General features: G+C 40.3%; 1 protein-coding gene across 1 annotated transcript in view; it reads left to right on the top strand.

Annotated features, from left to right (window-relative positions):
• Nucleotides 1-9225: 9225 nt before the first annotated feature.
• Nucleotides 9226-23129, top strand: part of SYTL5 (synaptotagmin like 5) — a 65986-nt gene continuing 52082 nt past the window's right edge. The window contains exons 1-2 of the mRNA XM_059466014.1: nucleotides 9226-9259; nucleotides 21331-21829. Of these exons, the coding sequence (XP_059321997.1) occupies nucleotides 21711-21829 (119 nt within the window). The 5' untranslated portion in view covers nucleotides 9226-9259; nucleotides 21331-21710. The remainder of the gene's footprint in view (nucleotides 9260-21330; nucleotides 21830-23129) is intronic.

The raw sequence follows: 23129 nt of genomic DNA on the forward strand, positions 1-23129 counted from the left end.
GTAATGTTTTTCACAGTTGCCAGCTCTAAAACAGCTTCCTTGACTCTAGTAATGCTCTGGAGTATAAGTGCAAGTATATTTGTCTCTCAAGGAGCGTTTCTATTCCTTTATTCTACAGATGCATTTTAAAACTTTTAAATATTTTAAAATTCAGATGCTACAGTAGGGAAAATGTCTATTAGCTGTTGGCATCTTTATCCAGGTTAGAGCTCTCTTTATTGTTGCTACCAATGTGAAATTTTAGAGGGGAAAAAAATAATTAGTTTTTAATGGGAATGTAGTTCTCAACTCTGTCTAGCTTTGAAACCCCCACTGTCAGAACAATATGGATGAGTAGGAAGCAGTTAGGAGGAGAACAGCGATTAATGCACTCAAGAATAATGATTTATTAGGTAAGACTGAGAATGAATAAGGGAGAAGGTTGTTTCTCCTGGGTATTTTGTCTCTGCTGGGGAATGATGGCAGCAAAGAAAGGTGGAGAAGTTTGAGAACCCTGTGCAAACACAGGTGTCACCTGGCTGGTGAGGGAAAGTGAGGAGTGCCCTGGAAGAGGGGTGGGAATTGTGGGTTTGTAAACCCTGTGCTGCCTTAGGGAGTGCTTGTTTGGCTTTGGCTTTCCTAGATGAAAATGCAGAACCTGAATGGAGTTTATTCATGGGGATTTAACCAGGCATTCTCCCCTCATCTGGGCTGTCAGCATTGGGCACTAGAAATAAAATTCCTTTGGATTTCCTCTTTTTCCTGAGGGGGTTTTTCCTGAGCAGGGGTTTGTTTTGGTTAAGATTGTGAGAATCTATAATAAAATTATTTAAATGGTAACATCCATGATAAAGTACAATTCCCTCTTGTTCAAGTTTTTTTCTTACAAATTTTTTTTCTTGCAACCTCCAACTTTGCAGGAATTTGCTTTTTGCCATGAAATCCCTTTAAACCATGACCTTGCCAGTGACATTTCACTTTTATTGTGGAAGAGAGCAGAAACACATCAGCGTGATTTGTGGTAGGCTAGTTTTGAAAGTGCACGTTCTCAATTAAGTGTCTAAATAATTCATGTTAGAGTCCTTGTATTTGAATTGAAATTATGAACTCCTGATTAATTTTGTGAAAACATTTTCATATTATTTTGCCACACCATGTTTCCAAATGTGAAAAGACTGTGTTTGGGAGCAAAAGTAGTTAAGAATTCAGAATCAGGCTTGGTAAAGTCTTGGACCATTGACCTGTAAAAATTTTCCCTCTGAGCCATGCAGTCTGTCTTCTGTGCCATTCCTGTGCCTGCTGAGATCATGAAGGTTCTGGGTTTCAGTCATTGAGCCTCTGCACTCATTCTCATCTTGGTTTCTGATGGGATTGATCTGACCCAGGTCTGTTACTAAAGACAGAATAATTTCATTAAATTAATTTTAAACATACTGTAGATTGATTCAGAGGGTCACTGTGTCTGCAGTGGGCCACCTTACAATGCATAGCAATATCACAAATAATGCTTTTTTCTTCTGACCTTTCTCCATGAAAAAGTAATGTTTAACAGCAATAACTGTTTCTGAACTTTAAATCTGTGCAATATCATATTTGGTTTGATACCAGAAGCAGCCATCAGACAGCATGTCATGGATGATTGCAGGTTTATTTGGGGTGAGTCAATGTGTATCACCAGCACATGAACAGCTGATCTCAACTGTGAAAACCCCATGAGTTCAGCAAAAATGAGAGCACTTTAATTGCACAAGGGGGTTATGGTGGAACAATTAATTGTACATGCTGTGTGTAGCACATGTGTTTTTGATTGCCCTAGGCTCAAAAAGCTAAAAGTACTCCAATTCTTTTTTGATACCCTTGCCTTCTGATTTGATACAATTCTGCTGATTCTCCGTGGCAGCAGACCACACATCATGTATAAACTTGCACATTTTTCAAACTGAGTTTTGTTTTAGCATTCTTAAAAAAGCCTATAACTGCACTTGAGTGGGTTGCAGCTGGTGAGAGAGAGACGGTGAATCTTGTTTCTTGAATTAGAAGGTTTGATTTATTAAGATATTATATATAATATATTATTACTATATTAATAGAATATAGAGAGAGGTTTGCAGAGCAGCTAGGCTAGGCTAAGAATCGATAGAAAGAATTTAAAACAAAGTTGTGTTTAAGGACTGAGTTTCTGACTTACACTTTGTGATTGGTTTTTAATTATAAACAAAGAAAATGAGCTAATTAAGGTGCGTCTCATTACATTTTATAGCAGCTGATAATAATTGTTTACTTTGTCTTCTGAGGCCTCTGGCCTCCAGAAGACACAGAAATCCGAAAGAAAGGATTTCTGTGAAGAAATGTCTGTGGCAAAAGCCCTTTTTGAAATTCTGGCTTTTATTAATGGGGAGGGAACGAGACCAGGTTGAAGGTTTTCACTGTGACATTCAAGGAACAGAGGAATGGCAAGAGGGACAGAATAATGAATCATCATGTGGCAGCCTCACACAGCCAGGAATGCAAGGTTTTTGTTGTTTAATCAGTAATTCTAATAACAAATATCTGGTAACAAGACTAAGCAGGAGGCCAGTGACAATTAGCAACCTGTGTTTGTGGTTTAGGAAGAGTGTCTTTGCTCCCAGTGGGTTTGTGTTGAGTTTTGAAGGACCTTGTATAACTGATCAGTTTGTGGTTCATTTTAAAAGCATAGACAGAAACTTGCTCTTTTGAAAGAGTACCTAAAAATAGCAGTGGAAAATACCTCTAACATGGAAATGTATTCCCTGTGGTTTGATGCATTTTGTTTACAAGTGCCTATGGATAGTGCAAAAAGAAAATAGGCCAACTGCACAGCAATCTAAAAATGAGATTCTTTCAATTGGTCAGTCACAAGTCAAGCAAATGTTTTTGGATTAGCCAAATGTAATTATTTTTTATACTATAAAATGTCTACATCCTTAAATTAAGAGACTGTGACCATAGTATTTGACTATTAACACATTACCACATTTCTGTTGTTATTTAGGGGATCCCATTGCATTAATCCACCCAGCTTATTACTTCTGCACCTCCAGTTAATACCTGATGGAATCTGAGGATGTTGATTTGATAAATACTCAGTATGGTACAGCACAATTTTGGCTTTCCATCTGTGGGTTTTGTGCCCTGCAGTATACAATCCTCAGCAGTAGAGGTTGACTTCTCCCATTTTGATTTTGAGCCCTGGCATAAAATAAAATGTCAATAGAAGGTCAGCATGGTCATGATGGTGTCATAATGAAATGCTGTGCAGTACTTGAGATGTTTTGGATTATTTAAAAATAAATTTAAATTTTACAAATTGTGCTTTTTGGATGAAAACGTGCCCAGTGATCCCACCAGAGGAAGAGTATGCCTCAATGTGCTCAGGGGCTGTGCTGCTTTTGCTGCAGTGCCCTGGCTGCCTGAGACCTTTTGGTTTTACTCCAACAGCTGTAACACAACCTTGCATTAAAGCTGTTGGGTTTGAGGGAAACTAAAAATGGAGCTGAAGCCAACTGAACAAAATAATGACAATTCAGTTTCTTCAGCAGAGACGATCAGTTTATATTACAGGTCGGATTCTGTATTTAAAGCAGTTCAAACTGGGATCTTTTTTCTCATTGTTAGGCAATTTTTCTCAATTGTCAGGCAATTCTGTCTGACACAATGGGTAGGGAGAGTCCTTTTAGTGTCCTTCCAGACATGAATTTAAATGGTTCATTCGCTCACACATGGACACTCAGTTATATGTGGGAACTCCTGCACATCTGGAAATCTGCTGGAGGCTGGAAGCAGAACTGGAGGCTGGTAGCTCTCAATCTTTAATGAAAACCCAAAACTGAGATGTCCATGTTCACAGGGACAGATTTTAATGTCAGTCTTGACAATCAAATTAGGCTTTCCAAGGTTTGTGGCAGTTCTGCTTTGGAAAAACATCTAAACTGGATTGGCTTGAGCAGGTTTTAGTATAGAGTGAGTGTGAACAGAATGATTGTTGCAATCACAATGGCTGAAACACGAAGGAAATAATAGCTTTGAGCTCTAGCAAAACCAGATAGTTTTTCACAGGTCCAATTATTTCACCCTCAGAGCCCCTTTTCTAACCCCTGGCACAATTGCTCTTCAATCTTTTATTCCCGTGGAGCACTAAAGACAGAATGACTTTGCCAATGACTATTGTTACACCTTCCCCACATTAAATAACTTTAATTATTTATGTGCCTAGAGACCTCAAGTAGGGTGAGGGTGAGAGAAGCTGTAACAAAATGGAGAAAAAAAATAAAAAGGGAGAGAAGTTATCCAAGTGGAAAACAGCAAAATAGTGTTTAAGGCTCACAACCATTAACTGTGATACATTTCAGTGATGTCTCATGACCTGTGCTAGTGCAGTTTTTCTTGCTCTCTGAGCCCAAAACATAAGAGCATTTACATTACGCCAGAAAGTACAGATAGAATGGAGCAAATACCAAGGAATACTTTCTTTTTTCCTTCCCACAACTGTCCATAAATCAAAACTTAAATGAAACCAGTGCCTCTGTGCTTCCTTAGTTAAATTTGTGTCTGGATTGTTGCAATTAATACAACTGATAGTCTAAAAATCAAAGCCAGCTTTCTAAATTCTGTGAAACCTCCCAAACTGAGATGGTTCGAATCTGCTACCCCAGGGTATTAGTCTTAGCTTTCAGCGCCTTGTTCTCTCAATCTACAGTTTAATTAAATTTTGCACCATTTCTAGTATTGGTTTAGATGAGAAAGTCATCAAAGGAATTGTTTTGGTGTGTAGTGTTCCTTCTGCTAACTAAGCAAGCAGTCTCAGCTGTCCCAAAGTTTGAATTTCTTCAGAGATGACAAAGGGATGCTTATAGAAGGATATGGATGGTGATAGAAGGACAAAGATGATTATAGAAGTCTTGAAAGAATCTCCCTTCTGTTAAGAGTGAGAACAGATGGAATTGACTCTTTTGGATGCAAGTGGCATAACCAGCAATTTTTATAGATCAGTTAGCCCAATACCTCCTGCACATAGTATATTTTTTGCTTTGTATTTATTTTATTTTGTGCTTATGGTTGGTTTTTGTTTAATTTTTGAGGTTTTTTTCTCCACATTTTTCCAAAATTTCCCAAATTTGACCATTGGGAAGTTTGTTTTCATGTACTTGGTAGCTTTTGCAAGACTTATTGAACTTATATGAGCTATGCCTTCCTCCACAAGCTAAAAAAATGGTTTTAACCAGACAAATTTTAACACCATCTGCAAAAAAAGTTCCCTGACAGAAAATATTTCCTATCCTTTTAAGTCTGAAGTCCCTGTCCTAAGACTTGTGTATGAATTTGTGAAAATGGAAATTATGTACACCTATGACAAAGTAAAGCAATTAATTTATTCATTCATTAGACCCCTGTTTTTCCTTGGCACAACCTCTTGGACCAGGAGATGGAGTTCTCCCTGTGCTGGCTGCAAGCAGAAGCAGAGAGAAGTTGAAAGATTTGCTGTAGTTTACATGTATTTCATCTTTGTACCAGCCTGCTGCTCCTCTTGGAGGGTTTTCCCTTTCCGTGTTTTTCCATGGCTCTAGGAGCTCTTATGAGCAGAGGTGAACTGATAATTTGCATGACAAAATATCACAGAACAAAAGCATTCAAAAAACTTCCCAAGAATTTGGAGGTTTTATAATAACATGCATGAAAATTACTTGTATAGATTGAACTTTTATTTTAGAAATCTCTGTAATACATTACTGAGGAGACACAATCCAACTGAAGACTTGGAGAGAGCTAAGTAATACTAAATTTGCCTTTAAATGCCTTTAAATTAATTGTAGTGAGCTTTGCCTGCTACTACAGCAGAAGAATACATGAAAAGCTGGTGAAAATTTCAGAGCTCAATAGAAGAAAGATGTCAGAGCAGGTAAATTGGTGTATGGATTTTGAACTGGTTTCATGGGATATTATATATATGAGCACATATAAAATGAAATATCATGTATTCCCCAGAATTCTGCTGAATCTGACAGTCTAAATCCTCCTTACCCAATTCTGTGGCAGCAGGAAAATGAGAAGGCTGAGTAATCTGTGTCAAAGTGGCCAGCTAATCCTCCTTCTGCAGGCTGGAGGGAATGTTCCAGTGTCTAAAAGCATTAATATACTTAATATTCAATCATATCTTCCCTTTGTCTCCTCAGCAGACCATGAGTAATCTTCAGTTTGTAACAGTACTTAGTACATCCAGGGGCCATGAATTCATTTATTAAACCAATTTTAGTCCACACCTAGAGACCTGGAAATCTAATTGTTCCTCTCCTTTTGCCTTTGTGAGTAGGACATCCCTGTTCCCAAACATTTGGACTGTGTATAAGTAATTAAGCTTTTTATTTATTTTTTTTTTATTTAAACAATATTTTTTGAGTATCCTGGCTTACTCACTTCACAAACAATTGAGGAGAACATCCCACATGTGAGATCATCTCAGTGATTAGACAGAGACAGCCTCTCCTTTATTTGCCAAGAATCCCAGGGAGATTTTAGTCTGGGAAATCAGATTTTGTTCACATGTGGGCAAGATATCCTTGGCCCACACAATCTCCAAACTTCTTGTTTCTCTTCCTCTGATGTGCAGACTTGTATCCCTCGCTGCGTCACGGGAACACCTCTGCCCTGAGCTGTGGGATGGCTGCTTCCCATGCACTTTGGGTTATTTGGAAGGGTTGGAACTGCACAGGGAGACTGAATTGGGCTCCCTGGTGGGCTACAGACCAGGAGAGATGTTCAGGTGTGGTGCTGCAAAGCAGATTTTGTCTTCCTCTTACCTCATCTGACAGATGTGTAGTGACCTGACCAGATGTGTTTGTTCACAGGTAGGGAAAAGCAACTTGGGTTGCTGTGAGGGAAACTGAACAATAAAGGAGCTTAAGGTGGGGTGAATCTTATGGATAAGATGCGACAGCTCTGTATCTCTGATGGTAAAATTCCTTTTGAGAAAGGAAGAATGGAACATTGAGAATGAATTTCTATAGTGTGTCTGTTTATCAGTTTGCCAAATCTATCAAGTAACATTACCAAAACCTATCAAAGTTGATAATGTCTTGGTTGGAAAATCCGATGATCTAAAGGCTGACCCTTTCTGTAGAAAAGCACAGTTCAACCTACAGCCCCTTTCCCTCCCTATGCACCTAAACAAAGTGCTCAAGCTCTAATTTAATTCAAGGAAAGCTTAAAATTTTGCAATGGTTGTTAATGGAGAGGTGCTCCCTGCTTGAGCACCACGCGGTTCCTTGTGGCAGGAGACCCTCCTGAGGATGCTCTGTGCAAGCAGTCCAGCATGCTGTGCTCTCTGTGTGAGTGCTGCAGTTCATGCTGTGCTTGACCTATGGCGCTGCAGAGCTGTGCCATCAAACTGGCAGCTGAACAACGCTGGGTTCAACCAGAAAGTTCTTCCATCTCCCATCATGAGTTGTTTTGTAAAGTACCGTGCTTCTCTTTTTAAGAGGCTGTGCAGTAATGCTGAAGGTAGTTTATTTATAAATACAAGAGATGAAGAAGTGGGGGGAGAGGCTGAGAATATGAATATGTTTGTTAAAATGTGGCTTGGAGTTTCTAGGACTCTTTATTAAAGAGAAGTGATCACCCTTTCTAAGGGTGATCCATCATTTCAGAAATGTCTTGCAGTTCTCTCAGTAACAGATTAAATATTACAGATTAATCTTGTCTTCAGATATTATTTTCAACAAGTATTTAACACTGAATTACCCCTACAGAGAGATTACAGGTTGATAAAGGGATCAGGTTGGCCTCTCTTGTTTTGGGTTTGGTCTGAGGTTTTGAGGTAAATTTGAAGCAGTTGAGAAACTTCAATGATTTCTTTCCAAGTGCAATCCCCTCACACTGAGGGAGGATATTTTATTCTTTCAACATGCTTTTAATAGCCTGAGATGTGTTCTTTACAAGGCTGTGCTTCTCATTCAGTAAATAATGTGTGGCAAAGACAAAGCTACATTAGTTGTGTTTAGCTTATTGTATTTTCAGTTTGTAATGTAAGCTTTTCCTGGATTTTACTGCTTCTCCTGGTACATTATACAGCCCTAATAACATTCTATCTGACTTCAACATTTTTGCTTCATTTTTGCATCTTTTTAAAATCTTACATGAGAAAAAGCTTACAGAAATATATATCCTGTAGTGTCTTCTAAGAAGAGAAATGGAAAGGACATTTAGCTTCCATGACAGACTTTCTGTGTCTTTTACTAATCTTCTGTATGGGAATTATTATGTTTAGAATAGTGCTGATGCTTGTAAATGAACGTTGTAGACAAGACTTTCAGATTTCCAGTTGATTTTAGATGCTTTGTTGAATAGGAATATGGAAATATAATATTATTACTCATAACTGGTTTTCCAGTTTATCAGTTTTCCTGTTCACAATCACTTTTTCTTAAACACAGTCATGGCTTTACAGTTCTGCACTGTTGTGCATATATTTAAAAATATGTAAAAGATAAATATAGGGGGTTCCCCCTTAAAAAAAAATCGGTTTTGTGGCTTTTTGGAGGGAGTAGTATTTGAAAGGGAGGAAGAGGATGAGTGGAGGATTTCTGTTCCCTATAACCAGGTGAAGAATTTTGTACTTCAGGGCATGACACACAAACTGCTGTGTATCCATGAGTCTTTTGAATATAATGTGGGATTATGGATACACTATACAATTGAAAAATCAGGCTGTCTGTAACTGGAGTGTCAGACATAAAGATATTTTGATTACCAAAGTGTTTCCCTTCCTGACCTGATTTTAACTTAAAGGATTTTGGTTTTCTAAATAAAAATTATTACATCAAAATTGTTATATAAAGATCCGTGTTTGTACACATGGATACGTGTGTACAAGTAAGATATAAAACCTCCACGTATGAGACACGGGCTTTATGCTGAATGGTGGAACTTGGAAGAAATTTTGGGCAGCTCCCTTGCCATTATCTTTCCTGATTGTTGAATGGAACAGAAATCCTGTAGAAAACGAGATTTGTGGTTTTGTATTTTAAAAATCTTTTCATAGTGCCAAGTGAGCTGAATAAAAATTGAAATATTTTTAAGATGTTGAACAGCTGAAAGCCTGAGGTAGCACCAAAAGCTGTGACTTACAGGTTTGGTTTTGTTTCCTGAAGAATTCCAGGAATATCATTCACAAGAAAGGAACAATTGCTTAAGGGCATTGCGCACACACAGAGAGAAACTTAATTGCTGAGAGTTGGAATATCACTGATTTTCACAAGTGGTAAAGGTAAGAGTTGCTATAGACTATTCACTTAGGATGGTCAGAAAGTGTTTTTGTTGAGATGTCTTTTTTGTTTGTGGTTATTTACTCTGCTTCCTGGAAACAATCCTTTAAGGACTTTAAATTAAAGAGGAAAAGTGTGTTTGAACTTGCTGGTTTGCAGTAATCATAGAGGAAAGACTAAAAATGTAGATAGAGTCAAAACTATGGACTTTTTTAAAACTGGGGAAGCTTATTCTTCAGTCATAAAATAACAGATTTCTAGTCCTGACATGTTCTTCCCCTTCAGTCTCTGAGGAGACCCAAATACTTGTCTGTCACCAAAATCTGCTTGTAGGAGCACAGGGCAGTATCCACTGGGGAGCGGTGTTCCAAAACCAGCAGACTGGAAAGATCCCTTGATCTATTATGGCATAAATCACAAAAAAAATCAGTCTTTTCCTCTCCCATAGTCATGTCTATTTATCATGTAAGGAGGTTTTTTTGGTCAGAGTATCTTGGAATACAAGGTAGTCTGCCCCTGACAAGGTGCATTTAGGAATCCTTTTGAGAGGAATCCCTGCTAGGCTGAGAGCATGAGCTGTGTGCAGCAGAAAGCTGGTACACTGACGGGGAAAATAACAAAACCTACCCCAAATCTCTGCTCTGAATGAGTCAGTGATTGAATAGATAAACCTTATTAACCTTTCAATAGTCCCAAGCTAAAATTTGTGTCCTTATCACTCCTATGCACTCCCTGAAGGCATCTATTAAACCATAGCTGCTGCACATGATATGCGAGGAGAAATGCTCAGCTGTGGAACATGGGTATCTAGCACTGGATCACTGGGAAAAATGCAGCCCTATTCACACTGAAAATTATTAACCAGGCTTCCATAAATATATCCTTAGCACTCAAAACCTGTACTGGTAAAGGAGGAAATTGGCTTTACAGTCAAGTTGTGATGGGATGGCTGCTGTGGGGTAGCAAGAGCCAGCACCAGTGGCAAGAAACACCACTATGAGCAGCTCCTGACTGTGTCCCAGCCATCCTGGAGGTGTTCTTTCCAGGTGAGGACATGGGGCCACCATCCCTTCTGGGCTGGCAGACTTTGGTTGTCTTCTCTGTGCACACTGACCATCCCAGAGAACTTGTTCTGATCTACAAGATTTTTCTAGATTTTCTACTGTAAGTGTCCATCCACTGTGCTTTCTGTCTCAGACCTTGACCACTGGCTAGTTTAGCCCTCACATAATAACAAATTTTGATATAATTTCAAGCGGCATAAGCTGTCAGTATTGCAAATGCAATTAAAAGGCTGAAACAGTTATTATGCAGATGGCTGCAGTAAATCTTGGCCAAAAGGAGGTATAAAAATGCTGCAGAAAGGTCAAGTTGTGATTATTACCCTGTGAATGCAGCTTTGTGCAACCTTTCTTCTGAATAATTTCTGTTTTCCTTTTTCACCCAAAAGCTGGTGACCCAGTAGTAGTTGCCTGTGCCCAACACTTGTTCTTCTGGAAATTTGGACAAGCAACCCTAGGATGGGCAGACAGTATGGAAGTTCGCTTCCAGGTTCTTGAACTCTTTTGCTTCTGATGCCACTGCAATTACACATCTAGCTGGAAAGAGGGAGATGTTTATGGTGTGTATGGTATGGCAACAAAGGGGACATGTAGTGAAGAGACATGATTGAAGGTCTGTGCTGGAGTAGGAGCTGCTTCTTGAGAGCTTCTGTCTCTTCCTGCTGTTTGCACAGCACCCACTACTATTATATTATGGAATTTCCTTGGCAAATCACAGCCAGAAGGGTAGAGGAGAAAGTTTCTGATCCTTTCCTTAGAGTTATGAAAAACTGTCATAGTACTGTGTATATCAGATGCTGTTTGTTTAAAAAATTCAGATTGCTGGCAAAGACTTGTTGAGGCCTCAGGTTCATAAGGCATTTCTGCAATGGACATCTGGCCTCTCCTGTCATGCTCTCTAAAGTGATCTTTAGCAGCTGCCCCCAGTTCCTCCTGGCTTGGAGCACTCCCCACACAGTGATCCCTGGTGCAGCTCTGACCTTCACTCCTCCAGCCCTGTCCCTGGTTGCTGCTCTACCTACCCTACCCTTGGAGACTGTGCTGCCAAGCAGTTGTGGTTGCTTTTTAGTGCAAAGTAGGCAGAAGCCAGACAGTCTGTTCAGCACTGGCAGCTTCAGCTGCATGGCTTTGCCTCGGGGGACACCCGTCTGAGGCACTGGATGGGCTGCACTGCACGGGCAGAGCTTTAAAATGGCAATGAAAGCCATCCCAGATGTTCCTCTGGTTTGAATAACAGTGTTCTCAGAGGAATCTGCCACTTCTTTGTCATACAGTGAGTGAAAAAGGATGCTGAGCTGTGCCTGCTGCTGGCATACAGTCCATGCAGGTTGTTGCTGAAAGGGCTCTGTGGGTTCATTGGGCTCCTAAAGAGATCGAGCAGCAGAGCCCAGCTCCTCTCTCACTGATCCAACTCTGCTCCTCAGCCATGAACCACACATGGCTGCTCCCCACAGAGCATCTCCTGCTACTTTGGGCTGTTCTGGATGGACATTTTATTGCAAATCTCACCTTGGGAAGCAGAAGGAAACTCCACATAGTCCATTACCTCCTGTGCCCAGCTGGGAGGGATCCCCAGGGCTCTGACAGCTGAGGCATAACCCAGGCTTCAGACAAACAGCAGTGTCACCTGGGAGAATACATAGAATTTTCTAACCAGATTTTTGTGGGGCTTTTTCCTGCCTGCCACAAGAATTTTGGAAAATTCTATTCTTATATATGCAGACTTTCTGACCACGTTCATTTTGAGGCAGACACTCTGGAGGAACACACTGATGCATTTCATGGAAGATTTAACAGACCTGTTACCTTTATCTGCTGCTTGTAGAGAAAAACATTGTAGCATTGTATTTAATGTAAAACAAAACTAGGCAACACTCCAAGCTCATCCCATTCTCTGATTAGGCTGTTTATATCCTCTGGTGGGTGTCTGGACAAGTGTCCTTGTGAGCAGCCCGTTTTATGCTGGAAATGAGAAGTAGGACACATTTGCTCACGTGTTTTGCATGCCTGCGTTTGAGGCAGTCGTGCTTCATCCTCGTCACAGTCAGTGGAGAGAAATGGATGCTCCCAGACAGGGGCTGCTCTGACCTTTGTGAAATGTTTGTATGAGGAAAGATGAGGTGAGTCATGTCCTGGAAATGCCTAACTCTCTCTGCTGCTAATAGAGAGGGACTGGAATGATTAGGTCAGAAGAAATTAGAGAAATCATGGAATAGAGTCATGGTTTGAATCAGAAGGGACCTTTAATGGTTACCTAGTCTAAAATCCACAAACCATCCTGATCTCCACCTCTGCCCTGCACAGGTGAATCTCCTAAGGATTTTTCACACCTCTACAGAGAGGTCATATGGTGTATGATGGGATACCCTTGGTATGCACGGAGATCAAACTTAGTCCTTTTCATTAAAATGCAAATCCAGTTGCTCTGTTAAGTCAAATAGAAAGTCACTGTCAAGAATAGTGTAAAATGAGTGTTACTACACCACCCTGTTGTGGCAGAAAGGCAAATGAGCACTTGGCATCAAACAGGCTGAAATAATGGAGAATAGAGTTTTCATCTCCTACAGACACACTCCACATGCACCTTTCCTCATTCACACGCCAGCTCTGTGTTACCTTCTCCCCAAGCCCAGAGTGGTTTCACTGGTTTGGTGGATGCTTTCCCAAATGTCTCCTCTAGTAGATTCTGCTTCTCTCCTCTCTGACTCTGCAGCAGTTCCTCAGCAATCTTCCTGCAGCCCTCTTGCAGAGCTCAGAGAGAATTTAATTTTGGTTCGTTCACGAAAAAAGCAAAATCAATAAAAGATTTCTTTTTTTTTCAAGTGGACTAAAGCTCAGATGAGTCATGAGTTTTTCTGCAAAATGAAATGTTTGCTGAAGTGAAGGCACTTCCTTTGGAGTACTCTTAGTTCAGCAAATTAATGAAAATATTTGAATTTGAAGACACAAATAGATTTCTATTGTGCGTTTGAAGAACCATCATCCATTTCTGCGCAGCATATCTGCTGCTGGTTTTTGGTGAGCAAATTCTGCTGGGGAAATATCAAGTAAACCTGTTGATATTTCAGTCAATCACTTGCTGCAGTTAAAAGAAACAAATATCTTTATAAGGGAGTCTTGTTAAGTAATGAAAATAGTGCATTTGTTCTACCATGCATTTTCTTCTTCATGTCAGATGAAGCTGCCTGTAACAGTGCTGCAGTACAGACCACTGCCCCAGGGATCTCACAACACCTGGTGGTGGCTGCAGCCTCAAAATCCAGTGAACAGGAGACAGGGAACTTAAGGATGATGAATAAAATTTGTAACCAGATCTGTAATGAACATGAGAGGGGCTTTTTGCTGTCCTGTGTGAGCTGCTCCATTCCTGTGATCCTGGTGTCAAATGCAGTCATGTCATAGCACAATATCAGTATCAATTTAACTTCCCCTGAACTGTGTTGACATTGTAAAGAAACACTGGTAGCTAGAAAGAAGAATTAGAAATCTTGCTGGCATTGTACTTGCTTTCATTTTCTACAATAGTTCAATGTCAACAAGTTTTTTCCTGCTCCCAAAACACCATGTGTATTATAATGTGGGGAAAGGGTGCTACAGATTTTTAGAAGTAAAAAACTGATACATTTTCTTGTCTTAGTTAAATTTCATAATGGTGAGTCTTGGTTAAATTCATAATTTATGCATTAAGCAAAACATGTGAGGTCAATATTAGAACTTTTTTTACAACTGTGTATAAGTCCATTCTATTCTAGACCTCAGTTTACTGCTTCTCTTTCCATTTCATCACAGAAAGTACAAAGATGCAGGGATTAACTTACACGTATTAAGGTAAAGTTCAGTGCTGAATGAATTGCTGCCTTCACACACTGTGACTAAGTAATAAGACTGAGATGACTCAAGCCCTGACTCATATTTTCATGGCTGATTTAACATTGCACAGATGCTATTTGCTTAACAATAGCAGAAGTATTTTTCCTTCATTCATTCTTTGATTCAGATCTGTTTGGTTTCTTTGATTTGGCAAACTGACACACTGAATTTTCTTTCCGTTCTTGCCCTGGGAAGTGTCTTCTTTTCTGGCTGAATACTCAACCAGGAAGGTAAACCATATTTACCCAATCATGAGCAAAACAAAAGAAAAAGGTTGCCACCCTATTGTGTCATTCTTCCCACTCCTTGCCTCCTGTTTGTAAATAAATTATTTTAAACATGACGGATTCCCCTGTGTCACAGACATCTTTTATGAAAAATCCTTTCCTTAGGATTTTTTCTCCTGAGAAGCTGGGAGGCCTCAGGAACAAAATGTAAACATTGATTATCTGCTGCTGTGGAACGCAACAGGTGCATCTGTGATTGGCCCATGTGGTCGTTTCTAATTAATGGCCAATCACAGCCCAGCTGGCTGGGACAGAGAGTCCAGGCCAGAAGCCTTTGTTATCATTCTTTCTTATTCTATCCTTACCTAGCCTTCTGATAAAATCCTTTCTTCTATTCTTTTAGTATAGTTTTAATATAATATATATCATAATATAATAAATCAAGCCTTCTGAAACATGGAGTCAAATCCTTGTCTCTTTCCTCAACCTGAGACCCCTGTGAACACAGTCACACCCCTGAATCTTCTCTTAATATAGAAAAGATTCTTAGATATTTGTTTATTCCAAAGCATCTCTGAAGGAGTTAAATTCTTTCACTGTTTTGTAGGATCTCTAGGGAGCATGAGCTTATGTTCCCCAACAAACTGCCTGGTGTTCTCTCTACCTGTGGTTTGCTCTGCACTTGATCCCCTGCCTGAATGGCTGCTGCATTTTCCCCAGTTTGAAAAATCAGCCAAGCTTGTTGGGGTGGCAGCCAGCAGTGTCTCCAATGAGCTCTCTCTGGGCATTGCTGTTCTCTGTTCCTGAGGCTTGTAACCTGACTGTGCAGTTACATGAGCCTAAATTTCTACAGCAGGGAAACAGAACATGTAATTTTTTTTAAATGTTTTTTTTTGGTGTTACTTAATGCTTTCTATCAAGGCTGAAAAACAATCAGGTTGAGACCTGCAGAAGGAGCAATGTTTAATGAATGGTCAGGTTGTCAGTGCTGAGCTTAGTCCTAGCTCTCTTATTTGCACAGTCAGGCAAGTTAATTTACTGCTTTCTTACACAGCAAGGTCTGCTCCATAGACTTAATGAGCTTTAACTTTATTGCTTTAGTCTTTAAACACTCATGATTTTGGTTTGGAAATATTATTACAGTAATTGTAGAAATTAGATATAGCTCGCAGGCATTGCCTGTGGTTGCAGAGATCTGCACTCCTGTAGGGAGGGACACAACAGCTCTGCCAAGACATTTCCAGACAGCTGGAATTGTGCCCAACCTGAAAAATGAACTGCTTCTGAATCCATTGGGTTTGTTTGATTAACAAATCTGATTTTTTCTAATTACTCTGAAGTCAAACACTCTCATACCGCTCTGATTAGAAAGCAGCAGACATAAGGAATCATATTTTCAACTTCTCTCTCAACCTGTGTTCATTCCAGTGCACTTGATACCGACTTGTGCCTAAAATGACTCTTCAAACAGTGTTGCTGTCACTTGGACATGATCCTTTCTTTATTGCAATACATGACTTCCAGCTCCTACTCTAAAGGTCTTTGAGGATTGCTCTTAACCAAAGAATCTGCTCACTATGTACATTGTAATACTGACCAGAGCTCTCACTCAGTCCAATTCATGTGCAACTAACCAAGATCACATTCAACAAGTGTGGCTTGGTTTTCCTTTCTTGCCACTTGACTTTGGTGTCTTGACTGGCTCTATCTCACCTTACAAATTTGTAGATTTTGTGCAGCAAGCATTTCCTGGTCCTTCAGCACCTGCTGACACTTGGTTTGCTCACCTGGGCGTGTGCCCTCTGCAAACACATTGCTGGGAAGTGAAGCTGGTTTTTCTTGCTCCTATTCATGGCATTCTACAAGCAGCAGGCTTAAGTGAGAGCAGGAGAAACCAAGCTGGGCACTACAGTTTCAGCATGGTAAGCTTTATATTTGTGCCTTTTTATGTCTTCCTGCCATTTTATTAGAACTAACGTGGGCAGCCCTTCCCCTCCTTCCTCCATCATTGGCTTACATGTGTCTGTGGGCCTCAAAAAAGAGAAATAGCTGTGGATGTGGACCATGCTTTGGTGGCTACCTAAGAGAAAAACAGCTGTGGATGTGGATGTGGACCATGCTTTGGTGACTGCCTACGGATGCCACCTTAGTTTTGAGTTTTACTTCAGACTCCCATGTGAATGAACTCAGTGTACAGAGGATTTGTGTGTTTTAAACAGCACATATATGATATGTGCCTCTTTTCATTTGAGTGTTGAAGCTGCGTGCACTGGATTTAGATTCACCATGCTGTGATCCACAGCGCCAGCACTGAGCTGGGAGGTGGCTTCCTGAAGCACAGGGAAGAGTCAGTAATGCCACTAATCCTGTTCCTGTGGAGTTTCCAGCTAGGCTGTTGTGCCCCATGCAGCTTTGTTTCCAGCAGTGACTGCTGCCTTGTCAGGACATGATCCATCTCAGCTTCTAAAGTGGCAAAAGTCAATCACAGCCACCACACCACGCTGCATTCAGCTGCTCTTGGTAGGAATTTCCTTACCAGTAGGAAGATACAGTTTGTGCCTATCCTAAATACACCCATGCTAGTAAATATGTGTAGTGCAAACAATATTTCTCTGCTTGCAAAGAGTTTCCTGCCAGCAGCAGGTGGAGGCTCTGTCACTCAGGGTGAGGCAATGCTGTGGGTCCTGTGCCACTGCAGTCAGTGCATGTGGAAAATGTTTCCTCTCTTGCCGAGTCACTAAATTGTTCCAGGTCCTGGCTTCCAGCTAAGTAAACATAATGGTTCAACAGTGGGAGCAATTTCTTGCATGAGGCAATTTGATGACAGAGCCATTGAAGAAAAGAGGATAATTCCTCTCCCTTCCTTTCATCTCTGTCTCTAGGGAGCAGGATGCTTCTCCTCCTTCCCAGGAAGATGGGGGAGAGATGAAGCAGAGGTGTTTTGGAGTGCAGAGGACAGCTGTCTTGCTGGGCTCAGGAGGATGCCCAGGAGGAACATTCATGGTCACTGTGCCTGTGGTAACTGCAAACCTCACTGACTGAAGAGGATTCACCATAACTCCTGTGCCTCTGAACTGGTGCCCCTCAGGGAGGTTCAGTTTTGGGGGTGCTGTAATTGTCACAAACAACTGTGTGACTACAGTTAGCAAAAATAAGTGGTGTGTTCTTCCACATTGTAAAGCTTTTTTTTTTTTCCCCTGCTTTTTTGTGTTGTTGGGTTTTTTAGGCAATCCTTAATTCTTTTGTCTTGGGAGGATGAGGAAATGCTCTCTGGATAGATATGATACCTGTGTGCAGTGAATGCAGTTATGTGCAGGATAAACTGTACCTTTTTATTAATTTTTGTCTAATTTTGCTGCCTTATGCTAATAAGTGCATGTTATTTCTAATGTATCTTCCTTCAACAATAGCTTCAAAGAGTAAAACTCCATTCTGGAGATACATTTCTATGAGGTAAGAGAAGTGGCAAAAGCTTTGGGGAAAGTCTTTTCTACCTTCTCATGAGACAACAACCACCTGCTTGAGAAGCTCACTTCCATACAGCCTTGGGATTATGTCACAGTGCAGCAGGAATGAAAGAAGTGCCTCCTTCCTCTGCACACCTGATATCAGATCTTTGCTTTACTCTGAATCAAGAAATTAATGTTCTCTTTACATATTGTATGGAGATTAGAGCAAAGCCTATCCTTTTAGGAGAGGTTTGCATTTTTCCCAGTGTCCTAATTCACATTTTAGTGCTCCTCAAATGCTCTGTTATGTGAAATCTTCACTCACTTTAGGATGAAAGCAACTACATTTCCTAATCAGCCCCAGGGCTGCTTAATAAAACATCACAAGTCTGTTAAAAGGAGCATTGTCACCTTTTAAAGGCTGGCTGACTGGTTTTGTTTTGGAGCCCTAGGTTGATTCATGATTCAGCTTTTGTCAGCTAATTTATTCTGGACCATTTAGAGAGAGAGCAAAAGTAGCAACAGGAAAGGAGAAGAGCAAATTTTCCTATTAAGTCTTAATTTGAAATACAGGCCTAATCTCTAATAATGTGTTGTATAAAGCAGGGAAGTCTTAAGTGGTAGATTATTGAAAACAGTGTCTCTGTACTCTTTAGTCTGCTTTCCAATAGAGGAGAACAGGTCACTGTTCTCCTGTTTAACAACTACATGTGCCACAGAGGGTAGGGGCCAGACCAGGTGGTCTCCTGTGAGGTGGGGGTGGTTTGGGCACATCTTGTACCAGCACAAGGCAAAACAAGCAACAGCCTTTATAGCTTCAAACAGAATCTGTCTAATTAGGCAGAAGTGATGGAGAATGCAGGACCAAGGATTTTTTACTAGATCTGCTTCCTTAGGGGTAAAGATACCTGCAGCATCTTCAGTCCTAAAAATTAGCCTGGCAAGGGTAATATTGTCTAAAAATTATAAAAGAATTGGGAAAACCTGTTTTATGCAAAGTTAACTGCTGCCACTACTTCAGCTAGCCTGGGGTACAGAATTTTATCTAGGCAGAGATCATGAGTGCAACATGTGTAGAAGGAAGCCTGTCTGAGCAAAGAGGAGCTTCTCTTGAGGTATTTGCTGAAGTTTCATCAGGGAGGGAGTATCTGGTTAGGAAATCATATTTTTGAGTGGCAATTTCATAGTGCAGAAGAAAATCTGGAAGGTGAGGTGAGTCTGAATCTTTCTGTCAGTTCTCTGGTAAGTGCACATGTGTTGGACAGGTGGCATGCAGGAAAACTGGGCTGCTCCAGCATCAGCTCTGTCACTGCAGCCTGAACACAAAACCTGCATTTGTGCTCAGTGTGCTGTCCACAAAAGCAATAAGGTAATTGGAGGATGCTGCTTTTTTAAACTCTCGTTGGTGAGGTTTATATCCTGCTAATACTGAGACAATTAAACAGGCAGCCATCCTGGTTCTGTAGGAGGATTCTGTTGCTAATTGACAATGTACTTTAATCTACATAAAACTGGTTGAACACATATGCAGGTAAACTTATATTTCCTGATAGCTGCCAAATCCCTCTGTTAGGTGATAAGGACAGTTAAAATCCACAAGGTTTTGTCATAGATGTGACTGAAGGATAAACTGCATGGAATGTTCAGTAAAAAACACAAAGAAAGCCACACAAACCATTGTGAATAGAATTCAACTGCAGTTGATTATACTCATTCTATAAGAATAGAATCTACTACAAACATATTTCTGTTAATGTGGGTAACATGAAAATAATTTATGTCTCTCTGTCCATCTGATAAACTTCATAATGCTTTGCATTTTTCTCTACATTGCAAACTCTGACATAGTTTCTGTTGTCTTTACAAACAAGACTGTAATGATTTCTAGTCAAGATTCACAGAGTTCACCATAATACATTTGTCAGCATGAGATACCACAGTTTTGTTGAATGGACCACTGTGTTTTACGATTCATTCCCTGTAAGAAACTAAATGGAATGATCTTTCAGCTGATTTACATCTAGCCAGGAATGTGTAGCACTCTCTGAAATTTTGTCTGATTTATCTGAGAGTTTGTGGTCTCATCACTCCTACCAGTGTTTAGTTCTGCTCTGGGCTCTGTGTATTTGACCCTCCAGGTGGCAAACGAAATAACTGGATTCCCAATTATGGCTTTAGAAATTTTGGATGTCATGTGCGCCTCCCTGCACTGAGAGAATAATCTCCCAGGACATTCAAGGATCAGCAACACACTAAGTCAAAGGGAATATTTGAGGCTTTTGTCTGGTCTGGTAGCAGTACTAATCTCTTTAGAGCTAAAAGAAAAGCTGATAAGAAATTACTAGATGTCAAGTTAACCTTATCAAGCAGTTTTTATCTCCCCTGAGCTCCCCTTGCCAGAATATCTCACAAGGTAGAGTGTTCTTGGCAGCCTGCCTGCCATCCCACTGCACTGCTTACCTGTAGCACGCCATCAACCCAGTAATGGGTTAATAGTGGGTCAGAGATAGTTTTTAACACTTTTGTTGTCCCTAATTTCTAATTGTTTCATTCAGTCTTTCCCCTTTGCCTCTTGGCTTTCCATTTCCAATAAAGCTCGGTCCTTTTTTCCCCAGTAAAAAATAAGAAAAGCCTGTGAAAATAATGTCACCCATGCTGCCCCTGCAAGGAAAATCAGCAAACAGAATTTCAGAGGTCCTTGACCAGACAAACGATGACTCTGTGAGATTTGTGTTGATGCCCCATGCTCCCCAGTCTGCTGATGTTATGATCTGCTTGGGTTAAAGTGCTTTCACCAGGCATTTTTCTAAGCAGTTCAAGGAAGAGCCTGACCTTCTTGGTAATAACAAAGAAGAGTTCACATGTTGGATTTCCTCCTTTTGCTTACAAGTAACTTGGTCTTATGGTATGAATAGAAACACCTTTTTCAAGAATTGAAGAACAAACTTAATGGTCCAGCTTTAGGGTTTTTTTGGGTGTGTGTGTGTGTGTTGTTTTTTCCTATTAAAATAAATGCAGAGAATAAAAGTATTTTTTCCATGTGTGGTTTTATTACTTAGCTGTTGTATGTCTAAGAAAGCAATCTGACCAAAAGTATTTGTCTGTGGTGTGCTTGTTTCCCAATTTGCAGCGATGAGAAGCTCAAAACTGGCTCTCCTGACTTGTATTTCTGCCTTGCAATGACTTGTGTGCTTCAGTTTGTGTATCACCTTCCTGTCCTGTGCTCTTACTGACGAAGGTGACCTGATAGTTGGATCTGTATTGCAGAAACAGTGAATCTTTTACTCTTTTCTTAGGAAAAAACACCAAACTTTTATGTCAGTTGTGTTTAAGTAGCCCTTGAAACAACCTCATATCTGTAGGCCATTATTCAGTGACTTCCAAACCATTGCTAGATTTAGCTTTTGTCAAATCAGACTCTGATGGTAATTTCAAAATCACCCACACAATTTGTTCTGACTTTCAGGTAGTTTGATATAAATATACTCAGTGATTTTGTGGCTCCAAATTACAATTCTTCAGGAAGCTGATTCTGCAGCTGCAGTAGATGAAATCTGAAGGCTTGGAGTGAGCATCAGCCAGGACCCAGGGGACAGCCAGGAACCAGGAACATGACTGCCTTTCCCAAGGAAGAAACAAAGGAAAAACCTTTATTTCTTGTGTAGCTGGAAGGAAAAGCAATACAATCTTGACACCCAGTTAATTCAAAGAAGCATTTTCCAAAATACCTCTTGATTGTGTGGATCCTGTAACTCTGCCACAAAGGTGCCTTTGGACCTGTGCAAATAAATCCTTGCAGTATTGATTGCCAAAAGTGGTCATCGCTGGAGTGGCTGTGGAAGGACCATGACAAAGCACTCAGAGATCATCAATTTGTCATTTCTGTTGGAACACGAAAGGGAAACAATCTTGGGAGTATTGAAGAGAGATGAGTACTTGAAAAAAGTTGAAGATAAAAGAATCAGGTAACTTTTTTATTGTTGCTTTTGCATATATGGTTGGTAGATGTTTTTGTGGTACCCAGTGAAGGTTTTCTACGTGCCTCGTACAAGGATGAGTGCTGCAAGGTGACACAGGTAATTGGATGTTCAAGTAAAGCATCTTAAAAAGAAAATTGCTTGCTAGTATGGTTCTCAGTAAACAAAAATCATGTGCATTGCTTCAAGACAAAAGTATAAGAAAGATAACAAGTGCCAAAGTACGTAATGCTGTTTTTTTAAATTTCAGATTGTGTAAATTTAGTCTGGTTTGGCTGAATTTCCCTCTGTAAATGGGAAGTTTTAGTAAGGCTATGGAACTCTCCCTCTGAGATGAGCTGCACACAGAGCCTGTCTACAAAGCTGGCTGAGGGACAGAAGTTTGGAAGGTGTCAGAGGGATAGAAAGCTGGCATCTGCCTCTGTTCAGGACTTCCTAGAGCATGGGACAAATGCATGATGGTGTCCTCCTTTCTGCTGTGGTGCTCACAGAATAGGGAGGAGGGACACCTCATTTTTCAAATTATTTAGATTTACTAATAAATAAAATTAAAAATCTCAGGTATTTATCTCAAAAGTCACTGTTGGGAGAAGTAGAGTCTCAAGGTATTAATAGAGTCCATGCATTCTTTTTCTATTCAGAAAAGTAAAAAGTAAAGTTCAGAGAGCAAGGTGAGGAGGCAGGCTGAGTCAGCAGTTTTAGAAAGCTCAGTTTGAGTTAGTTCAGCTAAGTGTCAGTTCTGGAAAGGTCCCTGTGCATTTCAAGGATGGTTTGGATGCTTCATTTCACTCCCCCCCACTGCCCTTTTGGAGTTTCTCAGTGCTGGTTCTGGGAAAGAGGCTTAGTGTGGAGGGATGCAGCACTTGGTGTTGCTGAGGCTGCTGGATATAACAAGTGACACAGGGAAAATTTCCAGCCTTTGCTGGTTTCTGCCCATGAATCCCAAGGCCAGGCTTCATTGTTCTTGCCTTTTATTTTCTAAAAACATTTTAGGCATTGTGCAAAGACATTTTAGACATTGCAAAGGTGTATGTTCAGCACCTGCTGAAGCTCCTACTGTTTAAAATCATTATTTGAAAATTAATGGAAATTTAATGAATTTCCATTATTTGGAAATCTGTGCAGAGTTAGATACAGGTTTTGAAAGCTTTTCTCCTTCAACTGAACCCAGTCTGAGTGCAATGCCCTGTTGGTGTGCAGCCCATTTACCTGGGGGAGCACAGTGGCTCATCTGAAAAGAGGGGCTGAGAAATGGTGTTTCTTTACGGTGGTGAGGAAAAATTAATCA

Source organism: Ammospiza nelsoni, chromosome 2 (genome assembly GCF_027579445.1).
Source record: "Ammospiza nelsoni isolate bAmmNel1 chromosome 2, bAmmNel1.pri, whole genome shotgun sequence".
Lineage (NCBI taxonomy): Eukaryota > Metazoa > Chordata > Aves > Passeriformes > Passerellidae > Ammospiza > Ammospiza nelsoni.